At 44.5% G+C, this 20,692-nt stretch overlaps 1 protein-coding gene across 1 annotated transcript in view; it reads right to left on the bottom strand.

Moving 5' to 3' along the window:
* Window positions 1–1,522: 1,522 nt before the first annotated feature.
* LOC119396472 (neuropeptide SIFamide receptor) overlaps window positions 1,523–20,692 on the bottom strand; it is a 94,424-nt gene continuing 75,254 nt past the window's right edge. The window contains exons 2-3 of the mRNA XM_037663706.1: window positions 10,368–10,467; window positions 1,523–3,081 (exon numbers count right to left, since the gene is read on the bottom strand). Coding sequence (XP_037519634.1) covers window positions 2,301–3,081; window positions 10,368–10,467 — 881 coding nt within the window. The 3' untranslated portion in view covers window positions 1,523–2,300. The remainder of the gene's footprint in view (window positions 3,082–10,367; window positions 10,468–20,692) is intronic.

Below are 20,692 nucleotides of genomic sequence, written 5' to 3'. Positions count from 1 at the left end.
TATTGTTACTTTTGGAAAAACTGCCATGCTGTTTGTTTATTTTTTTTTTATTTTTCGTCTGCGGAAGCAACACCGGAATATACGTTGAGCCAATCCGCTGAAATGATGACGCGATGGCGTGAGTTAGGCTTGTGTCTGGACCGTTCAGTTCGGGTACCAGCAAAGACTAGACGTTGCAGCGACCTCTCTTTCCGATGCGTCTTCGCTGGCTTCTTTTCTTTTTTTCCAGAGCATACAGACTTGTTGGCTCTTTCGTCACCATTCAGCGCTAAGACGCAGCCATCACATGAGTAATACCTCGTCTATCGACAATTACTAAAATGATCTTTTAGTAAGCCACTTTACCACGGCAGAATTCGCAGTCAACTTGAGCACCCCGCATTAGTGTCACTCGAAGGCTGTCACAGAAGCGGCCTCTGACATTGGTGGCTGAGTGCACAGGAAGGCCGAAAGCCGTTCGGCTAAATTAACTGCACTTTGTCTATCTCCCTTGATACTTCCTAGTAAGAGTAGGCAATCATAGACACGAACCAGAAGTTTTGCACTTCTGCGCTAGTATTACTCTATTTGCGATTGTGTCAATCGACCAAAAGAAATGTATCTCACTTTCGACTATTACTTTCAGCCATTACAGTCGTCGCGTTTGAGGTGTCGCTACCAATTTTTCTGGGTGTTTTATAACGAATCAGAAAATTGCCGAAGTCGAAACGGTGCAGCTAAGAAGCTTCTATTCGCGCCGCTTTGAATTACTTATTGTAATGAAGACCTACATTTGTTAACTCCTTCTACGTGAAGTGCGTCTTGCATCTTTTATCCCCGTATGATATAGTTGGCATTGTAATTTTTCATTGACGCTTTGTTTTGCCATTGTAAGCTCGTCCACCAACTGGTATGAGCGAAACACCCCCCGCTCAATGCAATGAGAAGGCACCTGTCTCCCCCCCGAAATTACTGGATAATTATATTTTATTAAGTTCCTTGCGGTGGAATAACGAAGCACTGATTTTCTTTGATTAGTAGCTATACCTGCTACGCAAGCGATGCTTCTAAGAGGCATACAGCAGGGCACAGGCTTGAACACATATGCTGATTGTAGGTCGTATTCTCAATATTTCTTTTGTTTACACTTCAGATTCATAGCATAACTTTGCGAGCCACTTCAACATTGGCATACAGTACAAGTCTCCTCCTCAGCATTGAAAAGTTTAGCTGACTAGACTAAAAATAAAGCTTGTGATAAGGACCTTGAAGTAAGACAATTCGAGTTAATTTAAGGTCCTTTTCTAAAGACCGAGCGATAACGATGTAAGACGATCTCTTTCTGAGCTCACATCCTCGTAGACGTATGTACAGGCTGTAGGTTAAAATAAAAATTGGCAGCTCGCCTCCAGGTGAGCCTTGTTGATCTGCAAGCAAAAACTGCGCATGCTAAACAGATTTTTCCATAAATTTGGGTTTATCCTCATAATCAACAACATCAGGCTTCTTGCTATGCAGAGCGCCCTTCCTTATACTTCGGCCAGTTTTACTTTTAAATGTTTTACTGAGCAGAAAACGAAATTTGTCCTGTATTAGTAGAGGGCCTGAATAGGTAATCGTTCAAATTGCAATATAAGAGAAATCAGAGCTGCACGACAAAGCACAAGTTGAATAACTAAAGTTGTTTTGCTAATACTGCGAAAACAAAGCCCCACAGTAGAGTGAAGTTGCGTCAGCTTAGCTGAAATAGTAAGCCTAGTACCAGTCTTCAGATATCAATTTCAGTTACAGTAACAGCACTCTGTCCTGTGTGTTCTTGGTTTCTTGTTATGTTTGCGTCGTTTCGTTATACCTATGAACTTCTAATTAGCTACCGGCCATTTTCAGATTGGAGATTTTCAATCTCCCTGAAATCCAATTCAAAAGCTAAAAAAAAGAAAACCTTACCTTCCGCAGTTGTTTTCGTTTTTAAACATTTGCTCAAACGATAAAAAAAAACGTGGTATATTCGTTATGACACATTCCAGTAACTATTTATATGTGACTATGAGGACATGAGGCACCCCAGCGTCTTAACCTCCTCTTTTCCTCATAGCAATATACGACCGAATGAGACGTCGTAAAAAGGAAGGAACTGATGTCCCATAAGCTTCCGGAATACTTCAATAATACTCAGGCTGCTGTGCAAAGGCGGAAGCTCAATGAACTTAATCTGCATTTGTGCCGTCGTGCGTGTAAACACACCACACTACGAAGCAAGCACAAATCTTGTGTTCTTGACCAAACAGCTACATATTTGCAGCGTTTTTCACCCGCCATAGTCAGAACACATCCGAAAGGCGCGAATCCTTCCTGCGCGCTACGGCCTGGGAAGTCCTCACGCTCGAAGGCCGGTTGCAGGACAGCTCGTGGCGCGCCACGCTGGGCGCCGAGCGCCGACGGGCGCCGTCGTTGCTGTCGGAGCACCAACAGCAGCAGCAGCAGCAGCAGCAGTTGTGCCGGAAGAGGATCGCCTTGAAGCCCATGCGGAACTTGCTGTTGAAGAAGGCGTACAGGATGGGGTTGATGCAGCTGTTGGAGGCGCCTAGCCACTGAGCGACCGGTGCGGCCACTTCGATGAGCGACTGCTCGAGGCTGCCGTCGGCCAGCGGCTCGCCGATCTTGAGCCTCGCGAAGATGGCGTACAGGGGAAGCCACGAGATGGCGAACACCACGACCACGACGAGCAGCATTTTGGCCACCTTGATCTTGGAGCGCTGTATGATGTTCTCCACGCCGAAGTCGTGCGTCTCGCCCGGCGGACGACGGCGCCACACCTTGAGCCAGATGAACACGTAGCATAGGGTGATGACGCAGAGTGGCAGCAGGTAGCAGAGCACCAGGTTGGCCACGATGAAGTACAGCACGCCCATTCCCTCGGTGGGCCAGTCCTCGCGGCACACCTGCAGCGTGGTCTCGCTATCGCTCAGCATGGGCATCAGTCGGAAAAAGAAGGTCCACGGCAACGTAATGGTCAAGCTGAACGCCCATATGATGGCGATGACGACGCGGCAGGTGCGCAGGCTGATCTGTCGCTTCATGGGGTAGCAGATGGCGTAGTATCTGGAAAAACGAGAAAACAAAGGACACGTTCTATTATGAAAGTTCGGGATAATAGCATCTTTGCTGCTCGCAAAGAATACAATTCGTTACATTTCTTTTCCGCTAACCTGCACATGGAGAAACAACACTCTCCTTCATATCACCTCAGTTCTACTAACGGGTGACTTGGCAGCCCATCATCATTATCTTGCAGCATTAAATTGGACGTGATTCAGAAAATGAGATATATGACTGTGGAACGGAAAACAGCGACCGCGTCGCTATTCCATAGATGAGAGGTGCTCCCATCTGCGGGCCCGACCAATCTGTCTGAACTGTCGACCTTGGAAAAGCAGCCCAGCCCTGCCTGGGTAGCACTTATCAATTAAGGTAAAGCCCTCCCGAAGCCTTTTCGCAACACAAACGAAGGAGACTAAAGGGGACGATCTATTTGAACTGGGGCACAACAAATTGCGCTGCGTCCGTCCCAAATCGGCTCTCGGATTCACGCGGCCTGAAGCTGCGGATTACACGAATGTGTCTCCACGTTGCTCCAGGTTGCAACTTTCAGGCACGTCAAGCTTTATGCTCCTTGCCCTCCTCCGTTCAAGCGCTCATCACGACCTCTTTCTGACCCATGTATCCCTACATTATTGTACAGCCGGTTATTAAATATAACATCGGCCGCCGATATTTGCAGAGGTAGTCGCGTTCGTGCCGGAGTGGAGAATCATAAATGTAAACATGATCAGACGCATACTGGCAGTTAGTCTCCCACCTTTTTCAAAGGGGCTGACAACCGATTTTACTCTACCCAATTTTTTACGGCGCAACGGAAAGCTCCCCCTCGGTAGTGGTTAAACCTGCAGCGGTTGATTCCAAAAGTGTGTGGATATTTTTAAAGCAGAATTTATCGTTCCGAGAAGCCACTAAAAAAGTTCGCGTTTCTCCTCCAGCAACGCTGTGAAGCGGTAGCGATGCCGATAGCCCTCCTCGCAAACTGTTCATTACGCTGAAGGTTCTGCTATCACACAAGTGAGTGAACTTGTTTTTTAACCACCTTCGTATTGACATTTTCAACCGTTTTTGAATATAAAAAGCAGGTAGAATAAGATTTCCGAACGCTCGTCATCACGTGAGGTCCTTTTACGGCCTCGCGAGCCAGGCGCTCGTGGCCTCCGCGATTAGCTCCGGCAACGCGTTGCCGGAGCTTATCGCGGAGGCCGCGAGGTGCTCTTTGTACTTCTCCAAAACTCGTAGGCAGGTTCCGCTAGGCCCTCAGCTAACAACGTGTATGCGGCCGCTTATGAGCATAGGATCGTACGTCAAGCAAATGCGCCGCCACTGTTCTTTTCAGTACTGACGAAGGCACATCAGCACGTTTTAAGTTAGAAAAGATTATTATAAAAAAGTCTGCCACATTTCAACGCTAATAAAGAGAAAATTAACAGCGTACACCAGTAAAAGAGCACGTGATCGCCATCATGTGGATCTTCACTTTTTGCCGCATGATGAGGCGCCAAAAGTATTTTGCGTGAAGAAATAAAAATATAAATCCTCAAAATCCTCATTAATCCTCATTTAACGAGAAACAACAGGGTTTGTTTTAGAATATATATATATATATATATATATATATATATATATATATATATATATATATATATATATATATATATATATATATATATACAATAGACAATCTCTTCATTAGTGGGGTTATCTCAATTCCTGTCCTGAACAGTTGTCTGTCCTTTTAAAGCGAGAGCTTTCTTTAGCTACTTCGCGCACTTTGTCTCGCTGTGAAGCGCCTTTATCTTGTTTGGGTCAGTGATCATCGCCATGTGGTTTTTCTAGTGCTCTAAAACGCTGCAGTCGCATTCATCGTCCAGCCATTAGTGAACAGACAACTCGACTGTGGCTCGGATCAAGAAAACAACGAAGTCACAGCCCGGTGGTATCTGTCCGAACAGCTTGATGTTGCAGCGTGCGGCCCATGTCCATGCACAACTGATGATCTGCTTTGAACGTGTGTGGATATATGCTGCGCCAACGTCGTACCGGCTGCTTAAATTTTTTCTGAAGAGTGAAATCTCGTTTGGTAGATGATGTTGAGCTGTACTTACGATCGAATAAATCGTATTTCACGAATTGCAGTGCAGTGCAGGAATTGTTGCCTGCACGGCTCATGAGGTGTGTTTCGTTCTGGTTGCGAAAAGTTTAAATGCATGGTCCCTGTAGTACATAAAACAACAGTGTCTTTAGATATTTTTTTTCGTATGGAGGGACGCATTATCTTAGAGTGCTAATTTGTACGAAGCTGTGAAAGAAAAATTCATACAGCTCGGCAAGGTCGTGGGTAGCGCTTTGCTTGAAGTTCATAGAAGGTGCTTAACATATTGAGTATCGCCTGTGCGACACAAACAGCCGTGGCTTCAAAAGTTTCAGCTTATTACGGCGTAATGCAAGCTCGGCGAAGTTTTTTTTCTTTTGTTTTATTTCTTTTTTTTTTGCAGCTGTGAAAATTTGTCATCTTTCGTAGTGAACTGAATTACCTTCGCGAAAGAGTTAAAAAGCGCAGAACGCTTGTAACGGACACTGCTTCGTGATGCCAGCTACTTTAACTTGATACGACCATCACCAAAGAAACGCGAAGAAAACGTGCGTGACTTAACAGTGCGCACAAATCCGCGGGCATTGACTTTATTGCAACACAAGCAACTGCAATTGCGTAAATTTAGCTTCACCTTAGCAAGAACATGCCATATATTCTTGGCAAGAAAAATAAACGACCAACTACGAACTTGACACCGGCAAAGCACAGCAACAGGCGGCGTGAGTTACGGATTGCGATAGCGCACCCCCAGGCACGACATTGGATGTGTCAGTGTCAACACGGCGCCGACAGCTTGTCTTGAAATTCTATATAAACGCAAGAAAGCGGTAAAGGATAGAAAAGCGGCGCTCAAATATAAGTGGCTCCGCCTTTTTTTTATGTCTGTATACAAGCAACCCTTATAGCGTGCTCGATCACCAGTGGGGTCACGGTTTCCCTAGGGATCAAAAAAGAGAACGCCACAAAACGCGGTGAACGAAAGGAAGGCTTCCTCTGATACCAAATGCTGCCTGCAACCAAAGTATTCGCCTGTGCGGTTTCGTGTTGTTCTACGTACCAGAGAAACTGGTAGCTAAGTGAAAATCGAGCCGCCAAGGTGAACGAATAAACACGCCTGACCAGATGGCCCAGTAAGCTTTGTTTGCCCACCGCGTGCGGTGTATAAACAGTGCCAGGCGCCTCCGACTCGGGGAACAACGGACCGGTCGAAACAAACGAGCCACCCAGCCCAGATTCGAGCTTGCCGGCGGCTCCGGATGCAAAACTCAGCGGGCGAGAAACCGCACTGGGAAACTCTAGCGCAACACAAATAGGCCAGTTGTGCGCTCTGCGGCAAGTGGTTGCCTGTGTCTCAAAAGGTTCACTATGAGCCCTGCACTGCCTGTTTTCCCTTCAGTTATTTGCTGCTCTCGCTCCCTGCGGTGTTTGAGAATTTGCTCGGGCACCCAATTTTGCTCTATATAATGGTCGAATCGGCCAGCTACAGCGCTTAGTGCTAGTTAGGAGAACAATATTGTCGCGTCTAGCTAAACAGACAAAAAATGGCCAATTTTATTTGCATCGAGGCATGATGGGAAAATGTTGGTCAGAAAGCATAAGAATTGTTCAACGTCAAGAAGTCCGTGGGTTCACCCTTCTCTCTGCGCAGGCCGATATAGGCGCACCGCTGAGAACTTTTGCCAATATCTACGACCATTGAAGCCTATGCGAAATGTGGCGTAAGCTTAATTTAGTGGCGGTAAAATTTAAGAACACAAGCAACACAAGTATTGCGTCCCCAGTATGAACTTACGCAGCTGCATTTCCTAGCGTGCTTCCTAATTCGTTCCTTGATTTACTGGTGTTTGCTTATTCTGGCTATTTGAAGTTTGAAGTGCGACACGAATTCTTACTGGTTCAGCAGACTCACTTTTCTGTAGTTTGTTTATATTTTTTTCGAAAGTCACCGTCACTGTACGACCCCTTGCACGTATAGGAATGAGATATCACTGACCAACTTGAGACCTCGCCCTAAATGTGCCGCAGCTTAATGGGCCTACAGCGTTTTCCCGCTGGGCCCCTTAAATGAGACAACCTGCGAACTTGGTGACGAGACTGGGACGTGAGTAGCATTGCGGTGACTTGTAGTCGGCGCACGCGACTGCTCCCTCGTAGAAGCGGCTTTACGTCAAGTGTCTAAGCCGGCCCTATACATATAGCGTTGTCTCTCGAGATGCTGCCGCCAGTTTCACGTTACAAGATTTTGCATGCTGTATAATCACCGCCACGCAACGCATGTGTTCGTTGGTAAACTATAATAAATAACTATACCTCCAAGAAAACGGCAAGGGAAGCCTGTCAAAGCAACCCTGTCTGAAGTCCACGCTAGAAGCGCTGTCAGGCCAACGCCTCCATCCTTTCTTGAGTCGTTGGCTGGCGCTCTCTATATTTATCTCAGCCATTCAAACTGATGCTCGCTCGGGCGCAGGAATGAAAGCATGCGGTGCACATGGTGTCCTAGCAGTAAAACTGTCTTTATTGAGGGGATGTGCTAGAGGTCTGCAAGGGGGTGGTGTAAAAATATCACCGACACGCATCTGTTGGGCGTACAGAATCCAAGTCATGTCTTCCAGATGGAGGAGGAGGAGGAGGAGGAGGAAATACAGGAAAGCAAACCAGGCGCCCGTCTTCTTGCTATCCTACTCTGGTGGAAATGAATCAATGGATGAAAATAAAGAATGAAAAGGGAGGAAGCCGTCATCCGGGTTGAACGCAATGTAAAAGGCAAGCGTGCCGCACGGGGTGCCGTTCAGTCTTGCTGCTATTATGCAGTGACGTTTCGCATTCCTCCGATTATAAGCACCAAGCCATGTCGTTCCAAATATCTAATATTAACAGATCATTGGACGAATTCGCAAAGCTTTTAGCTTATATATGCTCTATAGTAAAAGAACCTTCAGTAATATGTGCAGTATCAGGATTGGCTTGATTTTAGTGTTACGTGTATTTTTAGCGTGAGTGCTATAAGGGAATACGAGGCCTGAATAATCACGCTCTATATGTTGGTGGCAAATCATGAATTCCGGCAATGAAGTACTGTGGCGTCTCGGATAACGGATACTGTAATTTATTTGAAGCATTTCTCTTAGTATTTTGAAGTATCCGACAATGTAGAGGAACCATTTGTTCAAGGAGTGCTTTTTTGAAAAGTACGATGATGATACAGATGGTAAAGTAGATATTTGTGCAGATGAAGAAAGGTCTTATTGAAATGGCTCGTAAGAAGAACTTCCAGTTTATAGTGATGCTGGGCATGCTTTAGCAAGAGCGACCAGCCATTGGCGAAGAGCGTACTTGCACAAAAAAAGTTGTGAATAAGGGCACAGTTCATCCTCTATTTTCAGCTTTCCAATAGAATTGTTATTGAGATTGTTCAGGAAAGCTGATCGAAGAAAATCAGGTATATTCCTTGGGAAGTAGTTCAGTTCATTCAGCTTTAATAACTTGTTTCGTATAATACACCTCTCAGATTCGGTGGCCGATCAATTAGTGGACGCTTGGTATCTCTCAGACCAAGCATAAAAATAAAACTGAACAAAAACAGCTTGCATTTTAATTGAAGCACGGCATTCACATGAACGAGAACGCTTCAAATGTCTATGGATGTCAGTAAATTTATTTCAAATCCACGATAGCGACGTACAAATTTCCAAGCGATATAGGCACACCAAAAGATATTAGGCAGTTTTATAACAGCATACGTAAAGGTTTGCTTTAGCGTTTGTTGCCACTGCGCATGCGTCATACGCCAACCTCTTGGGTATCCACGTTATATTTCTAAAATAGCGTGCGCACCCGAGCAACGCTAACGCTACGCGAACCCTATTCTATTGCTATCTATAGCTTGTTCTTCAACGTAGGTTTTTCTACACCGATAATAGGATACCGCCTTCTATTTTTATGTATACCTCTGACTATTAGGTGGTTCAAATACTGCTTCTTACTCGATCGTTCCGTCAACCGACATACGCGCTTTCGACAGCTCTCATTCCGAGACCTGCATTGACACACTAAAAAATAAAAGAAAATACTTTCGTCCTAAAATTTTTCATCAAATCACACACAAAAAGAGCATTACGAAGTCGGTCCCATTTTCGATGTAGGCGAAATGCTTGAGGCCCGTGTGCTTAGATCTAGGTGCAGGTTGAAGACCACCAGATTGTCGAAATTTCCGGAGCCCTCCACTACGGCATCCCTCATATTGATATCGTGGTTTTGGGACGTAAAACCCCAATAGTAATAATAATAGTAATGTCGGTCCCAAGATGGCATTTCTTCAACTGACAGTACCGTCGTAAATGTTTTCTTCTTCTAAGATACACTGTAGTTCTTCCGGTCCGCGCGTGAAAGTTTTCTTTATAGAACATTGCAAGTCCTACAGTTATGCCAAGAAACCAAATCTGCAACTTCCTAAAAAGAGGGAGAAATACTTTGATAAATATTTTAAGGGGCATCTGGCCATACGCGTATACAACATGCTATTCCGGATGATAAGGGTCATATATAAAATGATCCCGTCATAGATACAACACGCGCGTAGCAAGCACATGGAGTAACAGGTAAGTAAAGTGTCTGGTAGGAATAAGTGTCTCTTAGGTGTCTACTTTGCCATCACAACACTATAGCTCGATTTCTCTAAGGTTACAAATACATAATGCAGTTCCATGGAGTGGTCACGTAAATTGAGCGCAAACTATAAGCCGGTTCTCGAGGTCCAAGAGCGTGGGCAGACGCATGAAAACTTGACTGACACCATCATATACACATTGCAGCGTGGCAAGGCATCGCGGTTTCACTTTGTGCGACTAGTTCGTTTTTACGAAGTTTATTTCAAAAAAGAAAACGTGTTGTAAATCCGTACGCCCACGCCTTTTAAGATCACTCGGCACGTTTAAAAGTACAGGAAAAGAAGGTAAATAAATCCAATTCAATAATTCTGTGAAAACTGAAATGTTCTAGTAGGCAGAAGATTGAGTTTTTAATGTAAATAAGCTGATAACGAATAATCAGTGGCTTCAGAATATGATCCGCCATATTTCTTACAAACTAAAGGGTTCAGCAAACTTAGCTATGCAGCTCTTATCTGACGACATAGTCAGACACGTAAGCTCTGCTTGCAAGTTCAAAGAATGCGAGAACAATAGTACAATACCTGTCGATTGAAATGGCCATCAGTGTGTTGACAGATGCACAAACGGAGACTCCTTGCAGGTATGAGACGCTCTTGCAAACGAACAAACCGAGAAGCCAAGCTGGAACGAAACAAAAAACAAGAGACGTCAACGGTACAGCCCTCCTGCTTCTGAGCATAGAAACGCGTCACTGACAGAACGAATTAAAGAAAATGTGAAAGTGAGCTCAGTTGTGTATTACGATTGTACCTTTCGCATGAACGTTGTTTGCAAATGTAGTGCAAGTTTCTAAAGCAAGTCACGAGAGCCTAATGTTTTGTGAGCGTAATATTCTTTGAAGAGCTTAATTCGCAACATCGTCTCATCACGCTTCAATTTTGATTTTAATCTGGACAGCGGTCACACCTGGAACGCCACGACTTCTTCCTTGTTCTTCATATACATTAGGAGCAATCCTTTCAAGGATAACCGCCTATTAACAACGCTTGTGGCGGACTGGGTGCTGAACGCTTCTTTGCGTGTGTACAATGAATGAATGAATAAACTTTAATTAAGATCACTCCGGTAGTTTCTTTCGAGCGGGGCGGGGGGAAGAGGGGACTAAGCCCTGTCCCGTCCGACCCTCCGTCGAAGATGATGGCGGTGCCCCAGGTGACGGCTCGAAGTCGTTGTACCCGGGTGGCATCTTCGGCTTGCCGGACGGAGCAAAGCTGGTCGGCCAGCTCTTCGCTTGTGAGTGCCACCTCCTAGCGGCAGCGACGCCGACGGTGGCGATCTGTAGTAGCGACCGCAGCCCGCGGCGGCGGCCGGCTCCGGTCCTCGCGCGGTGGCAGCAGCGACGAAGCACGAAATTCATCTCCTCCACCTCATCTTTCCATCCCTTATCTCCAGTGGAGAGTAGCCAACTGGGATATGCCTGGTTAACCTCCCTACCTTTCGCTTATCTCTCACTCTCTCTTTATCTCGAAGAGAAAACCCTTGAGAATCCAGCAGTACAGTTTGCACTCTAGTAGTACCAGTGCGAGCTGGTACTTCTGGATTTGTACATCACGCCGTATCTCTGATTCAGTCCGCGGACGAGCAGAGGTTGAGTTGCAACGAATCATGCCAATAGCAGCTTGCATGTTATCTCCTCGTGCCCAGCGTTATTCGGCGGCACTGAGCCGTGTCATGATCACGAAAACAGTTCGGTCCGTTGTGTGTGTTTATATTAAGCAAGTCGTGGTGGTCGACAGAAAAGAGCATCGGATTTTCTGTCAGCTAATGAAACTTGCTTTAATTTAACTAGTTTGTATATTAATAGGTAAAATCAACAACGTGGATCCTTTATTGCAGTTCTGCATCTATGTAAACCGACGTTTATTTATATATCTATATACGGAATATTATTCAAATAAACGGGGTCCATGACGTCTTGCTCAGAATCAGTACGCTCAGCGGTGAAGATCGAACAGCAGCTGTTCCTCAAAGCTCCCATTTTTAAGCCATACATTCTCTTCCCTCTATCTCGATCATTTGCTTGAGGCCTGTCCACTGTTACAGAGGACATTACGCTTCGAATGTCGAACTTAAGACGGAAAATACAGAAACAACTTGATATCGTTAAGTTCATGCTCTACCAATATGTCACCCCGTTGTCAACAAGCATTAATGTTTCTGGGAACTGGACAGTATTGTTCCATTCTGCATCACGCCATCAATATATAAGCCCCGACGCCGAAAACATACACTAAATACGCAACCATACTTACGTCTCGTGGGATCGCATTTCATTGCATTATCAATTACTATTGAGTGCACTCTCCGACGGCACTTGTAAAATGCACTCAAAACGGATCGCAGTACCACGCCCACTCAACAACTATCCCCAAGAACTTTTCATTTCTTTGTGCGTGTCGCTCCGAACAAGTGCTGTGCCATGTCAGGCCTATTTATACAGCTGCACGATCTCCAACGGTGCTTCTGCTCTAAGCTTAAATTTTCAACAACCATCCTGAAGGTGCCGTCCTATTCTGAGGATGACGGAATAAAGTGGCAGTGGGCACAGCGTCATACCGAGAAAGACGTTGTGTTCTGGCAGCCGCCAGCAATATGTGCCTCTAAGCGGAGGACTATAATCCCGTTCGTGGGAGTTAGAGCGAGCAGATCAAGGATTCTGCTTTACATATTTTTCATGTTGGAATGTCTAATATCCGTGCTGTCGGTGCCTGAAACAGGTAATTTCCATTTCATGACTTCATTGCGTTTCGGCATGCCCGAAAAATCGCAGGATGCTCCAGATTTACGCTCGACTATGCTATACTACTTTTGAATCACCACGTTTGATATATAAGCACCAGCCCGTGCCGAAATATGAATAATTCCTAAAATACATGGGCACAAGACACTTATTAATAGGGAGAGAGAGAAGCAAGGAGAGAAAGGCAGGGAAGTAATCAAACCGAGGATGAGCGCGATTAGCTACCCTACACAACTGGCAAGGGGCAAAGGGGAAAACAATAATACAGCAGGTAAGAAACAACAAAATAATATAAAGAATAATATAAAGAGCATTCGATGTGTTCACGAAGAAATGTATGCTGGCAGTTCAGAGCTGTACATCCGGTCTGTTCACCTTTAGGAACTGTACTAGGGCCTTCGTGGCCTATTGCACGCGAAAATACGCAAGTCAATGTCCCGGCATCTTTTCCTCCCAGAGTTGTTGCTCATCTGAAATACTGAGTCTATGTTCCCGACGTAACCGTTTAGCGTCGAAGGATGTCCGATAGCAGAAAAGATGTTCAGTTGTCTCGTTTCATTAGCAAAAGTTTTAAGCGGCCGGCACTACTGGCTATTCTTAATAGTCCTGAAGGAATGGGCATTCCTATATATACCACGCCCAACCACATGCAACACAATAAAGCTTAGCGATAGGGGAGTCCAGGTGGTGGAAGAAGTCGCCAGTTTTGGTCTAATTGATACAAGCTGTCGATACAGAAACGCGGTGAATTACATTGCACAAGTGCGATGTGGCCAGCAGCTGACAGAAGTTGCAATGCTGCTCAGAGTATGTTCTCGATTATATTATACGCATCTGGAGATCTTGATGAGCGGATGCGCTGCTTAATGTGCGCTCTCGTTGCCGACAATTTCGCAATTTCTCGGCAACTAGTGAAATAGAAAATCCCCTCACTTCTCGAGCGCTTGGTGATGGGCGGGCTTGTTTCATACACTATAGCTGTTTGTGTAAACCACGGCATTGGTTTGTGAGCCATGGAAAATGACCCAACGATAAAGTTTCCACTGGAGTACGCATCTGATTGCACCTTGAAGAGCGGCAAGTCCCGGCGGTGCTCTAGACGTCATAGCGTGATAAAACTTAGGCTCCCAAGAAATGGCGGAAAGGAAGCTTTCACACGCGGTTAATTTGAGTGGACGTTCACATAACTTCATCAAGCAACAACAACGTGCGCTGACAGTGGCCTCATAGAGGAATCTCGTTCGTTTGTCGCTTCGTCATCGTAAGACTACTGCGCTGAAAAAAGTGACGAATGATGACATTCACTGAGCTGACCAGTACAGAAACCAGCTATAAAGCTAAACTGTGGAACAAAAAACTGAGTTGAACAGCTCCGCATGCGCGATATGTGCGCGTTCCCTTTTTCATCCCAACTTTTTTTTTTCTTTTTTCATATGAACGGAAAAGGAAATTACATCACTCAAGAGCGCCTGCTGTATTCGTAAACATGGTCAAATAAAGAGTGCCCTGCGCTCACCTTCTCGCATCGAGTAAACAAACCGCGCATCCGGGAGAGCACCCCCAAGGGAATGTCTAGTACAAATACGCCAGCGAATCGCCATCGCTCATATTTCGTCTTTTGATGCGTGCATGGGCGTGTTTTCTTTCACTCGTGGATAAATGAGCTCGCTATCCTTTCCCATAAAAAAATGAAGGAGCACCAGAGGACTTCTGCGTGCACTGCCAGGTGAAATCTCACCCTGCAACAGTCTGGCAATCCTTTCGCGATAGGGACAAAATTGTGAAACCCCTACCTTAAGGACCTTTGCTAGTAGGCTGTTCTAGAATAGGGTACCTAAAGCTTGGCGTTACCATTTATCACCACTGCGCATGCGTCATACGGTAATCTCTTGGGTACACACGTTATATTTCGAAAATAGCGTGCGTACCCAATCAACGCAAGCGCTAGAAACCTGTTCTAAAAGTCTCTAATATTTAAATATGCCCACGTGAGCTTTTCGTGTGCCTCTATAATATAGGATGTGTGTGTAGGAGGAGGTGGGGGAAGAGGAAGGAAAGGCAGGAAGGTCAACCAGACGCGCGTCCGGTTTGCTATCCTACGCTGGGGGAAGGGGATTAATGGATGAAATGATAGAGAGATAGAAAGAAGGGAACACACAAGACATTCGCGTGAGCTCAAAGAACACTGCTGCGTTCGATAGTACTGGACGCAAGACCTTAGGCGTATCACTTTCCACTGTAGATCGTCGAGTCATGGTGCCTACTGAAGGCTTGCAAGTCCTGGACATAGAACATTCAGTAGCTGTTGTACGGACTCAGCGTACAGTGATTTAAGCTTGCCGACGAACTCGCGAAGTGTGTCTAACAGCGACTGAAGCACTACGATGATTGGTTTGTCTTCTTCTGACAACTCGTCAGTCGGAGATTCAGTGTTCACTGTTGCCGATGTGCACTGTGAATCTGTATGTCGCTGCGATTTCGGCAACTTAGGACAAGCTGTATCAGTTGTGTCCATGCCTTCCTTGGTGTTCTGGTTTGTACACCGGCCGTCGACGGCCCGTGTGTCTGTGGCTTCGGCAATGTAGTTCAAGTAAAATCCACAGCAATTTCCAGCAGTGACAATGATGTTCTTGTGGGTTGATTTCTCAACTGTGATAGCCGCGTTGAGGTATAGGGGATAGGGAAAATGAAGTAACGTGAATGAATACACTTCGCCGCTGGTGGGGACCGAGCCCACAACCTTCACATTACGCGTGCCATGCACTACTAACTGAGCTACAGCAGCGTACGTTGCCCCTGTCTACACTGTTGTTTACATCTGTATGTGCAACCCCGGGCGCGTTAGCCACCGCCGCCCGTGGCCATGGCTGAGCAGCCATGAGCTAGATATCCAGTGTCTCTAACAGCGGCGCAGCGGCGCTGTTTAAAAGAAGCTGGTTTAATGAAAAATAAAATAAAACAAATAACGTTATACAGCATTATAATAGGGAGTTTTAGAATTTAATTCGTAAGGATTGGGTTACTTCGGTACGCATGCTATTTCCGAAACATAACGTGCGCACATATAGAGGTTAGCGTGTGATGGACGCGCATCAGCAACAACGCAAACGCAAGGCTTTGGGTGCCCTATTCTATAACTGCCTAATACTAGTTCTGAGCGCTGAACTAGAATACTTCTATACATGCAAAACAGTGCGTAAAGAATTACCAGCCAGGCGGCCAACGACGCATATCCGCTGTTACCCTGAGTAAATAATCGTATGGACGATCTCCTGAAAAATTCTAAACACTGATGACAGACAAAAACTACTTTGTCCGGCTGAACGGATTAGTGTACCCTTTCTGTTCTATGTCCAAACAACGACTAACGGAAGCACTACTGTGGTATCATAGTCCAAGTTATTAAAATGAAATGGTCTGGACTGACCTTAGTCCATGTAAACACGATAGCTTACATTATACGCCGAAATTCTGCCTTTCTCTGTATATATAGTGGGGATCTGGTGGTGAGACTAATGCCTGTAGTTTGTTTTTTGAATACAAGTAAGACGGACGGAAAGATAAACGGCCAACTCCGTCCAACGCGCTGAGACAGCTGTTGTTTATAGCATTACGACGGTCGAAGAATAATGGCGCTGTCTATCTCGAACACTCTAAAGCACCATTTCTTTTGTTAAAGCTGCTTGTCCTCAAAGCTTTAGTATTGCGGGTGTTATGGACGAAAGCGCGTATGCGAAAGCCCCAGAGGACACTAATCCACTGTTTTTCGTCGCAGGCCCCCTGTGTACAAAAGAGAAAGTTGTTCGGATGTACGCATGGCCATTCAGTAAAACTAAACATTTGCTTGGGCTTTTAGCGTTGTACGGTGTTTCACAGAATTTATTGTAGTAGAGACGCTTTCGAGTATAGGCCAGAGTTTTTTTTAAAAGACACAGTTCACTGTTGCCCGAAACAAGTGCATCAAAATATTTCCGCTACTATAATATGAAAGAGACAGAACGAGGTTTTAAAAAAGCCAGACCGGTATTTATAAAATGGTTCTTACGCTCTAAATATGTCCCTAACAGCACTTTCCGCCAAATTTTTATTCGGGGCTTATGAATTAATTAATTTAATTAATTAATTAATTAATTAATTAATTAATTAATTAATTAATTTACAATACCTCAAAGGCCCCAGTGAAGGGGTTTTGCATGAAAGGTGGGCTATTACAATGCGTTAAACGTGTAGATGCTCGATCACTGCTTTGAAGTTCACACTGGAGTAGTGCACAGCGTCAGGAGGAAAGCCTCCTGACTTTGTGCACCACTCGCGAGGGGGGCCAGCAAATGACAAAAAAGCACTTAAGAACTAGAGAGAAAGCGAGAAGAGGAACAAATCCTTAAGGAACAAGGCTCTTTACACATACGACTGAATTCACGACGCACTAAAATAGTCAATTGGTACATCGTATAGGTACATCGTTAAAAGAGGCAAGCAGCGCTTGTCCTGCTTTCTTTTTTCACGGTAACTTCTCGTCCACGCTGTTTACTTTCTTCATTTAGGATTTCTGACTGACCCTTTGTCAAGCTTTGGCATGGCGTGTCGGTTAACGCACTCTACATATCTGTATAGGCGGATCGATGAGAGTGGATAGTGTGCAACACGCAGTTCATCTTGGCATGCAAGCTTCGCGCGCCCCAATTTACACTTCGAGATTCCGAAATATATCGTATCCTAACTAAGCCTATCTAGGTTTCACGTCATGTTTCCAAAAAATTTCTCCTGCTTCCTAGCTGGCCAATGCATTTTCCTTATAAAATTTCAGAAGTTCCAAACTTCCGCGGGAAAACCGATGCAACTTCTATGTATATCGCAAAAGCGCTCAGTAAGGCTCCCCACAAAACATATTAATTATAAAAGCAAATTATCTTCGTAGAATCATCGTCCTACGCAGCGTTTTTTTTTATTCTTTGTTTTGTTATGCTCGTGAAAGCTACGTCTAGGTAGGAGAAACAAAGGAAAAATTTTTTGTGTATCATCTGGCTTCCCCAGTGTAGTGTACATGGAACCTTGTATTTCAAATGTTTTATAACGACCTATAAAATAACTTGATAGTAAAAACAGGACTACTTGCAGCTATTTGCAGGTGATTCAGTTCCATATCGTAAAATAGAAACACATAATATCCAGTGATCATAAATCCTTATACAGTAAATTGCAGAAATTTTTAGAAATGACGTCAGGGTCATAAAGTGGATTTAAATAGACTTAAACAATAGTCACGTCTAAGAAAGACTGCTTTTGCTGGTCTAGTTGGTCGGACATTATTGCTGCAAGAATCTAGCGTAAAAAAATACGCATACACAAGAGAGAAACACAACAGACAAGTACAAGCGCTTGTCTTTGTCTGCTGTTTCTCTGTTGTGTGTTTGTGTAATTTTTTTTGCGCTAGATTCTTGCAGCAATAATAGTTGTTATGTCTATTTGCATGTACCGCGTAAGCATTTTTATTGTAAAAACCGCGAAAAATTTGACATCAATAGACAAAAAAGAAGTTAAAAATAACTACTTAAGCGACAGTTTCGTACAAGCACGCTGTAATAGGAAAAATAAGGGGGAAAAAGGGGAAAACGCGTATATATGAATATGCGACTATAGCGAGGAATGCCAAGTGTAATGAAGTCCTTGTTTCTTCTAATTTTCTTAGTTTGTGATCTGATGGTTTCTTTGTTTTTGCTCTTCCAATTAGGCAAGAATTTATTTTGAGTTGATACATGTACCGTTGCTTACTGCTGCAAAAGCCTTGTGTGGGACTTACAACATTCGTAACTAAAATAACTTCATATCTAGCGTTCTTCGTCGCTTGAGGTATACAACTGTAAAGTGCAATGTGAAAAAAAAGGAAGTTTTCGGAGTAATACTGATTGCCGTAATTGAGTCTCAGAAAAAAACCAAAAAAAAAAAAAGAGAAGCGTTGCCTTGGAAGGAAGGCATAGTTGTTTGGTACTAGTCGATGTTGTTTTTGAAAACAAAGCTTGAATACCGCAACCATCAAGTATACTTCATTCTAGAATACTAATTCGCACCTCTTCAGCAAATTACAAAATTAGATCTGTCGACTGTGTAGATATGTATAAAAAATCAATAGTGTTTTAGCGCATCCTCACAGTCATCGACCATACAGAACCACACAATGCAATATCCAGAATTTTACATTCGCGAGACTTATTAGAATTCGCGAGGACTCGGGAGCTTACCTAGACGTTTGAGTCATCAGTGAATCCGATAAGGTTCTTCCACTGTACAGTACTTCCCATTCTGAACGATCTTACCTTAAGAGACTGCAGTCTGGAGTTCTACTATCAAAATTTACAAATATATAAGCTGTTACATAGCCAGCAAATGTGCCACCTGTGGCGATGGTTTCTCGTGAGAAAGAAGCGTCGTAGAAATGATAAAGGATGGTTGGTTGGTTTATGATTTGTGGGCTTTAAAGGGGTAAAACACATTCTACGAACAGCAAACACTGCTATCGGCAGCTCAACCAAAATTTTGTGGACGTGCGTGGCACGTAGAGTTTACAAGCGGAGCGCGAAGTTACCACCGTTCAGTGCATATTTACGCTGCGTTCCCTGCAACTGGTGATGTCTTACATGAATCGCTTAGTAATGCGCATAAAGGGCGCACTAGCTTCGTGTTCCGTTTCAGCCTATATGTCCCGCATCCACAGGCGACAAGAGCGGTTTATTTCCATCAAGCTTTATTCCACAGCTTTCTTATACAACATATGTTATACTTTCGCTCTCGATGAACAGATACAATAAAATAACCGGCAAGAATGTTACCTAAAAATGTTTAGGTGCTTACAAAAAGAAAGCGCAATGTGCGAGCATCACATTGCATAAGGGAGAGGGTCTTCTTCAATTTCAGGCGTGTTGTCACAGATCGTAAAAACTGTACCTTGTGAAGATGTCCAGTATATGGATACTTAATTTGTCTGCATGATAATTTGTTATTAGTACATTACCAAAGCTATCCTCAATGTGCTGCAGCCTAATGACATGCAGTTTAATTCATTCGTTTTAAATTAGTAAGGAAAGGTGTTATTACTTCTCCGTTTGCAACCTTTTAATGATGAAAACGTAGCCGACGGCGGTAGAGGGTTAGGTGAAGCGACGAAATTAAGAAATGTGGAGGCATTGAAGAAATTTGAAGGTGGGTTGGAGGTCATTGCGAGAAGCTTTTGTCCTGCAGTGGACATAAGGTAGGCTGATGATGATGACAAGTTTGATGTTCGATTCAATATTCGAAGGCTGCTTTTTGTCTTATTTGTATTCGATTCGTATTCAGAAATTTCAATATTTGTGCACCCCCAACTTTAAGGCAGAGCTTGACCGATTATATCAAAACAGCAACATCGCTAATACTCCCTAATTGTGCACGTTATTCGTCAGTTTCACGCGTCCGTAATTCTAACGCTACTTTCTAGCAAAAATATTTCGACCGGTGCAACGCTCTCTAATGTATCGCAAGGAGATTGGCGACAACGACGTAATAATTATGACGTTTTTAAGCAAGCCATCCAAACAGTCTTTCTATAATCTAATCCCCTGACGAAATAGTAGCAGTGAAAGCGGGACGTACTTCTGATGCGCTTTTCTTGTTGGTTCTGCTCTTGCGCCTACAATAGGCGAATGACGACTGACATAAGAGACCACGAGTTATCACTTATGAAGGCTGTATCGCGAAAGGCCCCTCTCCGTAGCCGATATCACGGCAGCCTGAGTAACTCTCGATACGCGAGCATAGAGCGATGGAGCTGTGGGCATTAGACATTGCTCTCCCGGAGTTGTTTACAAACGCGGCTGGTCCATGGGTACACGACACAACAGCCGCAGTGTCTGCGCGTCATACAAAAAGCACCCTCGAAGCGACAGTTCCCGAAACCCGAAACGTGGGTCCAGCGGAGTAGTCGAACGGCCTGAATGGCTGTCATGGCGACTTCGCCATGGATAGTTGGGTCCGGTTCCTCTAGCCAGCTAATCAAGAGAATGCAATGACGTGGTCATGCATTCTAAGAACTACGGCTAACCTGGTACAGCAGCGCAGCCTTTTTTTTTTTTT

Source organism: Rhipicephalus sanguineus, chromosome 1 (genome assembly GCF_013339695.2).
Source record: "Rhipicephalus sanguineus isolate Rsan-2018 chromosome 1, BIME_Rsan_1.4, whole genome shotgun sequence".
Classification (NCBI taxonomy): Eukaryota; Metazoa; Arthropoda; class Arachnida; order Ixodida; family Ixodidae; genus Rhipicephalus; species Rhipicephalus sanguineus.
This window is presented reverse-complemented; position numbering and strand designations above follow the sequence as displayed.